At 41.1% G+C, this 13298-nt stretch overlaps 1 protein-coding gene across 1 annotated transcript; it reads left to right on the top strand.

The window, feature by feature from the left end:
* Positions 1-4555: 4555 nt before the first annotated feature.
* smndc1 (survival motor neuron domain containing 1) lies at positions 4556-12519 on the top strand. Its single transcript, XM_079512222.1, has 6 exons — positions 4556-4712; positions 7627-7746; positions 8911-9053; positions 9647-9811; positions 10503-10656; positions 11899-12519. The coding sequence occupies exons 2-6, from the start codon at positions 7627-7629 to the stop codon at positions 12034-12036; spliced, it is 720 nt and encodes a 239-aa protein (XP_079368348.1). The 5' UTR covers positions 4556-4712; the 3' UTR covers positions 12037-12519.
* Positions 12520-13298: the final 779 nt, after the last annotated feature.

Below are 13298 nucleotides of genomic sequence, written 5' to 3'. Positions count from 1 at the left end.
CAGGCGCCTGAGGGATGACTGATCTAGGCCGATGTACAGGGAATTGCAGTAGTCTAATCTTGAGGAAATGAAGGCATTACAGGTTCATGGACCTTTTGTTTTCTATGACAGGACATAAGGAAGACAATTGTATATATTGAGTTTCTTTTTCTTCAACATTCTTTGTAGTGTTGGATATAACAGGCCTCCCATGTCCCAACAAACACATAATACATCAGCAAGCGTATAACTTGGCTCAGGATGTAGAGCAGGTCGTCCAATGATCCATGGGTCAGTGGTTTGAATCCCGGCTCCTCCTGTCTACATGTCGAAGTGTCCTTGGGCAAGACACTGAACCCCAAATTGCTCCCGATGTGCTGGTTGGTATACCTTGCATGGCTTCCGCCGCCATCGGTGTATGAATGTGTGTGTGAATGGGTGAATGTAATGCACAATCTATGTAAAGCGCCTTGGATAAAGGCGCTATATAAATGCACCATTTACCATTTTAACTTGCATTTTGTAGGATTATTCAAGAATATTGTCCCTCTATGGTAGCTATGCATTTTATACACTGCATCTGGTAATGATATGGTAATTATAGGAGTATGGGTGAGTTGTAACTAATTATAATGTTGATTCCAGTTTAAAACAAAAACAAAAAAACACTGCTATACATTTAAAAATGGTAAATAAATGGTAAATGGTGCATTTATATATCACCTTTATCCAAGTCGCTTTACATTCACCCATTCACACACTGATGGCGGCGGAAACCATGCAAGGCACCAACCATTAGCGGCAGCTAGAGGCGGGATCAAGGCATACACAGTGCTGCCTTGATCCCGCCTCTAGCTGCCACTGATTGGCCAGGCCGTTTTGTGACCGGGCATCAAGTCTGCCTGAGAGTTCCCAGATGGGAGCAGGAGGGGGGAACCCAGTGTACTCTCTGCTGCCCCATCTGGCGGAGTCAGGTTAACCAACCAGCACATCAGGAGCAATTATGGGTTCAGTGTCTTGCTCAAGGACACTTCGACACTAACTCTGGGGGAGCCCGGGTTTGAACTGGGAACCTTGCGGTTACCATCCAGCCACTCCAGCCACTCAACCCCTGAGCCACCACCGGGGCAACTGAGATATCAAGAGGGTAAGCAATTCCAAATATGTGTTCAAATAAAATAAAATGCATACTTCTCCTCATTACAGTTATTTGAGTTAATCATAATATGTGGTGAATGCTTTTCCATGTGAGAAAGAACTAAATAAAAAAGTATCATTGTGTTTTAACCATGGTGCACTGTTCACTCCTTGGTAATAATATCTGCGTCTAGCCCAGGGGTCTGCAACCTTTTTTTTTTTTGTTTATTGGGTTTTTCACAGAAGCATTATTGAAATACTGGAGTTGAAAAATAATAAATGGTGGCATTAACAGCTTCTCTTAATAAACCCCACAAGTATAACGTACAAGAATAAAGACATTGAATTTTCACCCCAAAGAAAAAGGACAACAGAAAACAAGACAAACAAACCTTAAATACAGGATCAATAAAAGTTGAAAAATAAAAGGCAGACAAAAACAGACAAAACAGTACACAACATCCTATAAACAATCATAAGTACACGATACATCCATAATCCGCATTACATCACAGCAGTCCAATCACAGTATAGACTACTTTTAAATAAAAAGTCCAGCAGACCTCACACATCCTCAAGCAGAGACGGATTCAAATTCTGAATGAATTGAAAGAATGGACCCCATATCCTCCCAAACTTATCGGAAGAACCATTTAAGGAGTGTCTAATCTTCTCCAGTTTTACACAGTACAAGGTGTCCCTAATCCAGTGAGTGTGAGAAGGGGAAGTGGGCGATTTTCAGTTGATCAAGATTAGTCTCCTAGCTAACAGAGTGACAAAAGCCTTCATAATGAGTACCGTTCTTTTACTTTGGCTACTTTGAGAATATTTTGACGCCAATTTTGTATTTTGACTCAGAACCTTTACCCTGTGGTTACCCTGTTTTACCTGAGTCCAAAAGTCTTCAGTCATCAGTGCTTTCAGCTGCAGCCTGTATTGGGTGGTTAGCATGTACTGTAGGTCCATCTGCTGGCAGCTTGCAGATGAAATCCCCAAATGTTGACATCTGCCTGCCAGGCGCCAGCATTCATACTGTAGATCTGCTAATAATTATATATCATCCGTGTCGGGTGGAAACCATGTATGTCCAAAACCATTCCTTTTTTGTTATTAGGCTATTATTATTATTTTAGTGAAATCATGAAAATATGAAAGTATAGTGCATCATCAATTTAGAAAAGCTTTGAGGTTTATGACTGACAGCAACGATGTCTGCTGATTACTGGGATACCAAATACCAAATGTTATAGCTAGGCCTACTGTACCACTGTTATGTTTTATAACGACATTATAGTTGCACATTGCTGACCTGGTAAGACAGGGTTGTATATGTTCCCCTTTTTTCCTAACCTGACTCCGCCAGATGGGGCAGCAGAGAGTACACTGGGTTCCCCCCCTCCTAAACCCCTAGTTCCTTCAATTTTTAAGCAAGAGTGGTGCTGTACTGTACTCGTGCTGTAGTACTGTACTGTACTGTACTGTACTGTACTGTACTGTACTGTACTGTACTGTACTGTACAAGCCCTCCTCCCTGGTGTGTGTGTGTGTGTGTGTGTGTGTGTGTGTGTGTGTGTGTGTGTGTGTGTGTGTGTGTGTGTGTGTGTGTGTGTGTGTGTGTGTGTGTGTGTGTGTGTGTGTGTGTGTGTGTGTGTGTGTGTGTGTGTGTGTGTGTGTGTGTGTGTGTGTGTGTGTGTGTTAGGCTGCGCAACAGTGACACTTGGTGGTCAACAAACACTATTTCCGTACTCGTGACAGACAGACAGACCCACCCAGCCAGCCAGGGACACACATTGCTGTCTATAGGAGTGGCTATAGCACCACTCAAAAATACAAAGATCTACAAGGGTGATAATCATCTTTGCACTGACTGGACATACTGTAATCATCTCTTGTTAATCTACCTCAGGTTTGAGACTAGCCCCTTTCGGGACCCTAGTTTACCTTTTCTGAAGTTTGGACGTCGGTACCCCAGGGTCCCTAATCGGTTATTCCACTCTCGTTGGGATGCAGATGTACATACCCTTTGTTCATGCCGAGCGGCGCACCGCTTGAGTGTTGGTGAGATGTTTCAAAGATGCATAAAGCGGCTATAGGAGACAACGGAAGGGTGGGAGAAATTGCATTAATCGCAGATGCCGTTTTTTAAAAAGTTTTGGCTTCTCCGAAATTCTCTCTTCCTCACTTCCCATGTCCCGCCAACAAGGAAGTCAAGGAAGTGAGGAAGAGAGAATTTCAGAGAAGCCAAAACTTTAAAAAAAAAAGATTGATTGATTGATTTATTAACAGTTTGCAGAATTACAGTACATTTCAAGTACAACTCAATACAAAAAACTGTTAACTGTGAGTGGACGTAACCATAAAGCATTACACTTGTTTACAATAGGGTCCACCATTTTCAATTCATCAAAACATTAAGAGACGTCACGTACGAATATACACAACTATAGTCAAAACAGGAAATCATCATCATTAGGCAGATTATTTTTAAACACACAAAAATGTTTAGATTTCATTATCGTGAGAACGATGGCTTCCATTTTCGCATTGCAACTTTTCAGGACTAGAAAGCCTGCATTTTCTATTAGCTTGTATTCCCCATCGATGATGTCACTGGTGGACGGGTTTCTGAACTGCCCATAGCCCTCCTATGAGACACAGACCGAGTAGAAAAAAATTGCACCATTTTTTCATGATTATTAGTGAGGACCTATTATATGAAGATAGGTTGAAAAGTGGTGAAGTGGTCCTTTAACGGCATCGGTGGTTAATGCGATTTCTCCCACGTTTCCGTTTTCTCCTATCCGCCTAATGCATCTTTGAAACATCTCACCAACACTCAAGCGGCGCGCCGCTCGGCGTGAACGGAGGGTATGTACATCTGCATCCCAACGAGAGTGGAATAACCGATTAGGGACCCTGGGGTACCGACGTCCAAACTTCAGAAAAGGTAAACTAGGGTCCCAAAAGCGTCCCGAAAGGGGCTAGTTTGAGACTTAACATCCAAAAAATGTGTGTTCATTACGAAACATTCACTGTTAATAAAAAATAGCAAAATATAGGAATCAATTTTGACAATGCCTGAATTTCCCCGCTATATAACAGAACATTTGTCAAGGTTCACCCATTAAGACCTGAGACCGATGATACAAATGCCTAAATTAGAGGTGGACTGGAACAAATGTCTGGTGATGTGGTTACTAAATCAGTGGTTCTCAAACTTTTTCATGCCAAGGACCACCACATTCATATGTATTTGGCCACGGACCCCAACCAAAAAATGTTTTGTGCGGCCACAGACCCCCAGAAGAGAAGATTTGTGTTATATACAAATGGACTTTTTGGACTACCTACAGACGTGGTACTACACACTCCGGTTCATTAGGGGCGCTATGTTCATATACGTTTCTTTTCGAGCCTCCTGGCCTCCAACAACAACAAAAAGAAGAGTACACTTCCGGCTCATTGTCGGTGTTGTGTAAGAAAAGCAGACGGTCGTGCTGTTCGTCTTTACTGCAAAGTAATTCGTTTAAATAATTGAATTAGGATCTGGATGTTTTCGATATTTATAGATAAAATATAAATCTACATATAAAAAGGTAAGGTTATAATATACGTACACACAATCGTTGCTCTTTGTGATACATTAGGTGCTTGCTAATGTTAGCTGTGAATGTGATTAGCTAGGTAGTTGTAGTCAGAAGGCCTCGCCTGTGTTACGGGATATAAGTTACAACAATATACAATGTAAATGATATGGTTTTTTTTTGTCGTATTTTTGTAATGTTTACATTGATTGCCTCTAGTGACATTAGCTGCACTACTAGTTGTATCAACACCGGAAATATACGTGATTGTTGTTGCTGTGCGGTCTCCGAGGCTACTGTGCAAACATTAGCAACCTAGCTAGCGTAGCTGTCTGGTGCTGCCTTAAAATTACATGGGACCAACGGACAAAACGGTTTACTGATGCAGCCCTCAAAGTTCCGTAAAAAGTAGTGTACTATTAATAATAATTCAATTGCGGACTTTGAGACTATATATGTTTTGATTCTTTGTTTTACATGTTTATTTCATAGTATGCAAATGGTACATCTCAAACGAAAGCCATGTCAATACAGAAGTCATTACAGTATGTGTAACAAAGTTACACATACTGTTCTTTTCTTTTCAAAAATCTTTTTATTCAGGTTTTTGTAACAGTAGCCCATAGTTACACATACTGTTAATATGTATGTGTGTTAGGCTGCACAACAGTGACACTTACTTGGTTTTGAAAACCAACCAAATGCTCTTTTCATGCTCAGACACAGCCAGCCAGCCAGGCACACAGAAAGCTACTTAATTAAGTGGTTGCACCACTTAAAAAGGGGGAAAAACATGTAGAGTATCGGCAGAAGGGGGGGGGGAACTCAACTTAATTTACAGGGGCCAGTTTCGAATGGCAGCTGTCCGTAGGTGCTCTTTTGGTGCGGTTTTGAAAGAGTCAAGGGATTCACACGTCTTAATGGCTGTTGGTAGGGCTTTCCACATTTTAGTGGCATAGGTGCGGAATGAATTTAATCACTTGTTTGAGCCGAATCTGGCTTGCATGCACGTGGTTTGTTGAACTCACTCTGGTGTTGTGAGTGTGGACTTTGTTGACATTAAGGAAGTATTTGAAGGTACATGGGTATCTTGGTGGTGTAACGAATCTTGTAGACTAGACCCATTGTAAGATGCTGTACTCTGGTCGTCAACCCTAAGCCCATCCATCTTCAACCGCTTATCCATAGTCGGGTCGCGGGGGCAACAGCTCCTCGGGAGCGGATGATATCGCTACGTCATGTTGTAGTATTGTTTTGTAGTCAGCAATCTTCCGGAACTTCCTTTTCCCTCAAACCGATTTTTCTCAATAAAAGCTACAGGCTACGACAGCTTTTATTGTTATTATTCCGGTTTGAGGGAAAAGGAAGTTCGGTTTGATTGTTCCTGCCTGATGACTACAAAACAATACTACAACATGACATAACGATATCATCCGCTCCCGACCGGATCATACGGCACTTTTGGAACAGAGACCAGGCTTTCCTCCTTTGAGGTGCTGTGGTACCAAGAGCGAGCCTGACACTCAGTCTGAATTTTCATTTTGTTTCACTTCATTTATATTCAGACTGAAAGCCCTCCCCACGGCAGCAGTTTATGGGATGTGCGTTGTCAAAGCGGCAGTCTTCGGTGAACCAATCAGAATAGTAGGAAAGCAGATGACGTTGTTGTCAATCATAACCCGTTTGTTAACCAAACAAACCACATCTAACGAGCATTTGAACAAAAGCGGTAAACTATGTTTCTGTAAAGAAACTATGTATCATATGAAGATTTTAATAGCCAGATTGATACGGTCGTGAGTCACCGCAGTGGGGGCAGCCATGTTTGTTGTCTGACGCTTTCGAGTGACGGGGCTGATGGCCAATCAGCTGCCGTGATCGGATTTCCGAACGACACTAACGCTGCCGTAGGCAGAGACTCCAGACCTGAATCGCCAGAACATTTTCTTAATGGGCGTGGCTAGCGATTCAGGGCTGGAGCTAGGCTAACCAAGAGCAATGATGTAAATACTAAATAGGTTTCCAATGTAATGAGTCCCGGGATGCAGGGATGGTCTTTTAGATGAGTCTCAGGGACATTTTATGAGTCCCACTTCAACGACGTTAGAAATCATATTTTGCCATTTTTACAAATTGCAGCATTTAACTACCATTTCATTTTATATGGTTATAATGTGTTTATATTCATGTAGAAAACAGAAAAATAAGTGATTATTATAACTAAAGCTAGCAAAATAAACTAGAATAAAAAAACGCAGAGGTCGTTTTTATTGCGTCCCTTAACTATAAACTGTGTTTTGGGATGCAAAATGCACCCTATTTTAATCTCTGCAATAGGTGCATGCATAGTTAAAGAAACCTTGTATATACAGCTCCATCTCAATGAATTAGAATATTGTGTGAAGGTTCATTTTCTTCCGTAATATAATTCAAAAAGTGAAACTTTCATATATTCTCAATTCATTGTGCATAAAGTGAAGTATTTAAATCCTTTTTTTGTTTTAGTCTTGATTATGGCTACAGCCATGAAAATGCTCATGAAAATGTCTCAACAAATTAGAATATTTTACGAGACCACTAAAAAAAAGATTTGTCGAGAAATGTCGACCATTTGAAAAGTATATTAATGTATGCAGTCAATACTTGGTCTGGGCTACTTTTGAACAAATGATTTCATCAATGGGGCGTAGCATGGAGGTGATCAGCCTGTGGCACTGTTGAGGTGTTATGGAACCCCAGGTTTGCTTGATAACAGTCGTAAACTAATTTGCATTGATGAGTCATGTCTCACATCTTCCTCTTGACAATACAACATAGATTCTCTGTGGGGGGTTGGGAGCTCAGGCCAGTTGGCTTATTTTAATTTTAAGAGCACAATATGAAAGTGGATTGTGTATTTATTTCTTGGTCCGGCTCCTCGTTGCAGATGTCAGACGACCTGGTGAAGCAGTTGAGCAGCTATAAAGCACAACTACAGCAAGTAGAAGCTGCCTTATCAACCGACCAAGACAATGAGGACCTCCTCAAACTACAGAAAGACTTACAGGTGTGTGTTTGTTTGTAATACTAATATACTACTGAGGACCACATGTCCCTACAACTATAGTAGAATATGAGAAATGTGTTTTATGGTTAAAAAAATACTCTGCGTTTACAATTAGAGATTTTGGTTAGGATTACATATTTAGACGTTAGGTTTAGGGATTAGAGAGTAGTTATGCTAGATGTAGTTGCGCACTACTGTTGAAAAATATCAGACACATTGTGGCATATAGATATGCTATTTTTAGGCTTCAGGCCATTGGTTCCCAACCTTTTTATACTGAAGTACCACCTCCAAGTACCACCATAATAACTGATGTTAAAATACAGGACCTGCCCTTTTTGTTCCATTCCTAAGCCAATAATGCTGCTGCTCTGACAAAACTCTGTCAAATCACTAATCAGCACAACTGATGATATTTCTAATTAATTAATTCTCAAATCTTCGATTAACGGCTAGGCGTGTTGTCATGCTCATTTCAGCACGGCTGGATAGCCTATTTGAACCAATTGATTGGTCGGAAGAACTACCTGTAGTAATATACATATTTCATTCCACTTTTGTCTTTTTTTCTCCTTTTTTGGGCGACTCCTCTGTGTACCACCAGAGGGGGGCTCAAGTACCACCAGTGGTACTGGTACCAGTGGTTGGGAACCTCTGCTTTAGACTATCGCTGTTTTAACCCATTTTGGGCGGGAACCCCTTTTGGTGTTAGCATTATGTTATGCATTAGCTATTGAAAATATTTTTGAAAAATCGAAGAACGACTGACATAGAAACATAGCTTTTTCAGAAAACTGTCAGGATGTAGAAGACATTTTTAGAATCTGACCTCAGGTCAAAATGGGTTAAAATGTTGATGTCCTCACAAGTAGCAGTCTGGGCACTATCGGCAGTTTTTTTTTTTTATTATTTGCCTCTGGGGCAGCCGCGCCAGTTTTCATTCCACTAATGTAATGTAACGTTCTGAATGCACCTGCCGACAGATTCAGGAAACTGTTCTTGAGACACGCATAGTAATGCAAACCTGAGTGAGTGGGAGAGATTCAGAGACATGGCGTACAGACCTTGGTAAAAATTACTTGATGGAAGCATATTGTACACAGTATGACTAAAACATGCTGATGAATAGTCAACAACCTTTTTTGGGCTGGATTTCTTCCTCAGGAAGTCATTGAGTTGACAAAGGACCTCCTGACCTCGCAGCCCTCTGATGGCGCTTCCAGTGCCAACAGCTCGGATGCAGCTCCCCTCAAACACAACTGGAAAGTGGGGAACACGTGCATGGCTGTGTGGACTCAGGATGGACAGTGAGTGTCACTAACCTCTTCTCTCTGGGGGAAAAAAACACTGCATGCATTGCAGCCAACTTAGCCTTGGACACTGTTATTTGCCATAGAAAGCCTAGAAGACAAAAATAAATAATTATTGTATTCATAGCTTCCAATGTTCAATGCCAAAAACAATATTAAATCGCTAATCGCAATTATTTGTGTGACAATCGTCAAGTAACATGTCATAATCGTGCCAGCCATACATAGCTCTCAACACATACATGCATACCCATGTTTATGTTTATGTTTATTACTTTATTTATTTGATATCGACATAACAATTGCATTGCTCATTGCACAGTTGTACAAATTGTAGATGCATCATTTACAGTGTGTTAGCACATGTGCTAATTTTCACCACTTGTCCACAGGAGACTTTTCTAAAAAATACAATGACACTATAGTTTAAAAAACACCCAATCAAATACAAAAAATTATACATTCTAATAATATTTACAGCAAAATTATAGTACCCATTACATGTAATTTTATATATTGATATTGATATATATAGGGCTGGATTCTGTGTACTGTGTACTCACCTGCTTACAGACGTGATTCTTTAACAGGATGTATGAGGCTGAGATTGAGGAGATAGATGGAGAGAACGGCACGGCGGCCGTCACCTTCAGTGGCTACGGCAACGCCGAGGTGATCCCACTGCAGAACCTCAAGCCGCTGGAAGAGGGGAAGCGAGGGCACGACGACGATGGAAGTGGAAAACCCAAATCCAGGTAAGAAGAACCACCAAACGGCCTGGGCCATGGCTCAGCGGTCCAGGCACCTTGGCTGGTAATCCAGTCTGGCAGTGTGCCGCGGGTTCGACTCCCGATCCCGACGGCCTTTACTGCATGTCTTCCCCCATCTCCCCCACAAGCTCATAGCGCGCCACCGAGTGGCACGCTACGAGCTTGTAGGTCTGCTATTTTTGAGTGGTGTAAACCACTCCTACGACTGGCTTTGTTAGTTTACGTGTCTGTCTGTCTGTCTGTTCGTACCAAAAAATGAGCACGGTTGCTATGGTCACCCAGTTCACACGGGTGTGATTTCATTACGTCAGACCACAGCTGATCAGTCTATATAAGACCTTACACCACTCAGTTCACACGGGTGTGATTTTTTTTAAATCGAAGAACGACTGACATAGAAACATAGCTTTTTTTTAGAAGACTGTCAGGATGTAGAAGACATTTTTAGAATCTGATCTCAGGTCAAAATGGGTTAAACATGGCGTCATACACATGACTTCATGTTTATGTCCGTTTTGTTGTGTAAAACTATAGTCTTTATACTGTATGTTGTTGTGATCACTAATCTCATCTCACGTTTGTCAATCATAACGTGGTTCTGGATGTTACTTATCATAGATAATTGTCAAGGTTGAAGTGCCCCAACCATTTCCTTTCTTTCTTTGTGCTTTTGCAGGAAAGAGCAAATAGCAGACCAGAGAGAATACAAGAAGAAGAAAGCACAGAAAAAAGTGGCAAGAATGAAGGAGTTGGAGGCGGAGAGAGAGGATCAAAAGTCCAAGTGGCAAAATTTCAACAATAAGGCTTACTCGAAGAACAAGAAAGGACAGGTAACTGTCTCCGTTCTATTTATGGCTCAGCATATTAGAGTATAAGTGTTGGAAACCATTAGTAAGGACTGAAGATACGGCTGAAAATGGACGAAGTGCTCCTTTATTAAATCTGAAAATATCCTATTTTCCAGAAGTAATCGATTTCTTGTAGCAAATGGCGTTCGATTGTTCTGCTTCAGAGCTGGAGGTAGCAGATACTAAAATGTGGGGTTCTCTCTGGGAGTAACAAAGATTGATAGGATCAGGAACGAGTACATCAGAGGGACAGCAGATGTTTTGGAGATATACCGGTAGCCATAGAGGCCAGACTGAGATGGTTTGGACAGAGGAGGTATAGAGGGTATGTGCGTGACATCATCATCAAACCAGGAAGTTATGCAGCAACGCCTACTGAGTGGCAAAAAACGACTTTCTGGCCTTGACAGCCCATACATCCAAACAGAAAAGTCCTATCTGATTGCATTAAACAATGTTAAACTCATTTTGCATGTTCCTTTGCCACTCGATTTGCCACTCGATGTGCCATTCACTTTAAAGGAGCATTCAGTGATTTGAGTGATTTGGAGAACCACCCAGTCCGCCCCGGTAACAAAATGTGCACATGCACGCTCTACAGTGGGGGGAAGTGCAACAGGCCAACAGCATGTGCACCCCACTCGATCATGATTGGAGGACGGCCCCTCTCATCCTGATTGGATGAAGGCTTTGCCACCCGCCACCAAAACTGAAACTAGGGTTTTTTGACCCCAGGGGCTCACTGGGGACAGGGAGGAACTCCTTATATGGTCAGCACACTCTATAGTAGGGAGGATTATCCAGAAAAAAAGAAAAAATAAGTGATATTTAGATTAAGTCAAATCACTGAATGCTCCTTTAAGCATGCGCATACCCTCTATAGTGAGTATATGGGTAGAAGGATGTTTAGGTTGGAACTGCCAGGCACAGGCAGGAGGACTAGAAAAAGACCAAAGAGAAGATTTATGGATGTACTGTAGTGAAAGAGGACATGAAGTTAGTTGGTGTGAGAGAAGAGGAGGCAGAGGACAGGGTGAGATGGAGGCACATGATTCGCTGTGGCGACCCCTGAAGGGAAAAGCCAAAAGGAAAAGGTGGTGTAACTAAGCAATACATCATAACCGGAGTGGGCTCAAAGCTGTAGCTTGTGTAGTGTTTCTAATTTATTCACTTCACGTACTTCATAAAGCTCCATTATAATGACATTTCTCTTGTATCCCGCAGGTAAAAAGGAGCATATTTGCATCTCCGGAGAGTGTCAACGGTAAAGTGGGAGTAGGAACGTGTGGCATTGCAGACAAGCCTATGACCCAGTATCACGACACGTCAAAATACAATGTCAGGCATCTGATGCCACAGTGACCGGAATATGTTCTGTAAATATGAATTATCCCTTCTGTATACCAGCTTGCCATTGTGTTTATATATGAGATTTACCGTCAAAGTTGCTCAAGTAAAGAAAGGCTTTAAAATGGATCGCTTGCAACTCCATTGGTTGACTTACTAGAGCAGATTTCTTATATAGATAGAACTGAATTGGCCCCCCACAATAGAATGTTGTATAAAAACAGCACATGTTTAGTCATAGTATTCAGTCTTGTTCATCTTTTGGTTATCACAGAAAGCAAATACCTGCTATGATTTGTATTTAACATAAACAAAATACTTGTTTGTGTTAGGATTTGAATTTGATGGCAGGTTGAACTGGTTTTTAAATCTTGTCCAGTTCCGTTACGTTTTGTTATATGAAAATTTTAAAGCAAATCTCACAGTGCTATATTTACGTTTCCTTTTTGTATATTTACCAGTGAAATAAACATTGTTTTGGGTTTGTTTTTTGAAATATCTTTTTGTTCTGCCTCCATTTTTTTGCCCTTATGTGTAGCCTGATATTATCAGACTGAAGCAAGAACTTAAGAAGCCTCACTCAGTGGAGTGGGTTGGGGTCTATGGGCTGGAACCTGGCACTAGCCATCAGTTCCTGTAGGTGGCAGCAAAGCTTCATAACTCAAACTACTGCCAACAGTTGCGCATCAATGCACACTGCACAGTACTATTTCTAATCAATATCGGGGATGAAGTCTACTTTTCTGACATAAATACAATTATATAATGTCTGATTTTAGATGTAATGTTTTAATTCGGAATGCATACAAGTAAATGCTGTACAGTGTCGATATAAAATGAAAGTTGCATGGAACATTTACATTTTCTGAATAAAATGTCATTCATTGTTTGTGATGACGCAGGAAAACCCCGCCCGTATGTGTTTGGTATCTGCTCTCAATAAGGAATCTCCTGTATTGACTATGATGAAGTGAACAGCTGCACATTGATCCATTTAACGGCTTAAAAAGAATGGGGTGAAAATACACGCTAGTCTTTTCTATAAGCCAATAATATGCCACCCACATTTTAATATGGAGTATATATTGATGGTCTTCATTGTTTGTACTGGACTGATTTGTGTCAAATTGGACATATCCATAAAGTAATTTGTGGACAGGATATGTACAGAATGTGTGTGTGTGTGGAGATATACAGGTTTTGTAGCCCTATTAGACCTTAATTGCCAAATGTTCAATCATGTTTTAATTGTGTAGGCTATCTAATAACTTAAATAC

The sequence above is a fragment of the Electrona antarctica genome (assembly GCF_951216825.1).
Source record: "Electrona antarctica genome assembly, chromosome: 10".
NCBI classification, from domain to species: Eukaryota; Metazoa; Chordata; class Actinopteri; order Myctophiformes; family Myctophidae; genus Electrona; species Electrona antarctica.
The sequence above is the reverse complement of the archived record's forward strand: the minus strand, read 5'-3'. Positions and strand labels throughout refer to the sequence as shown.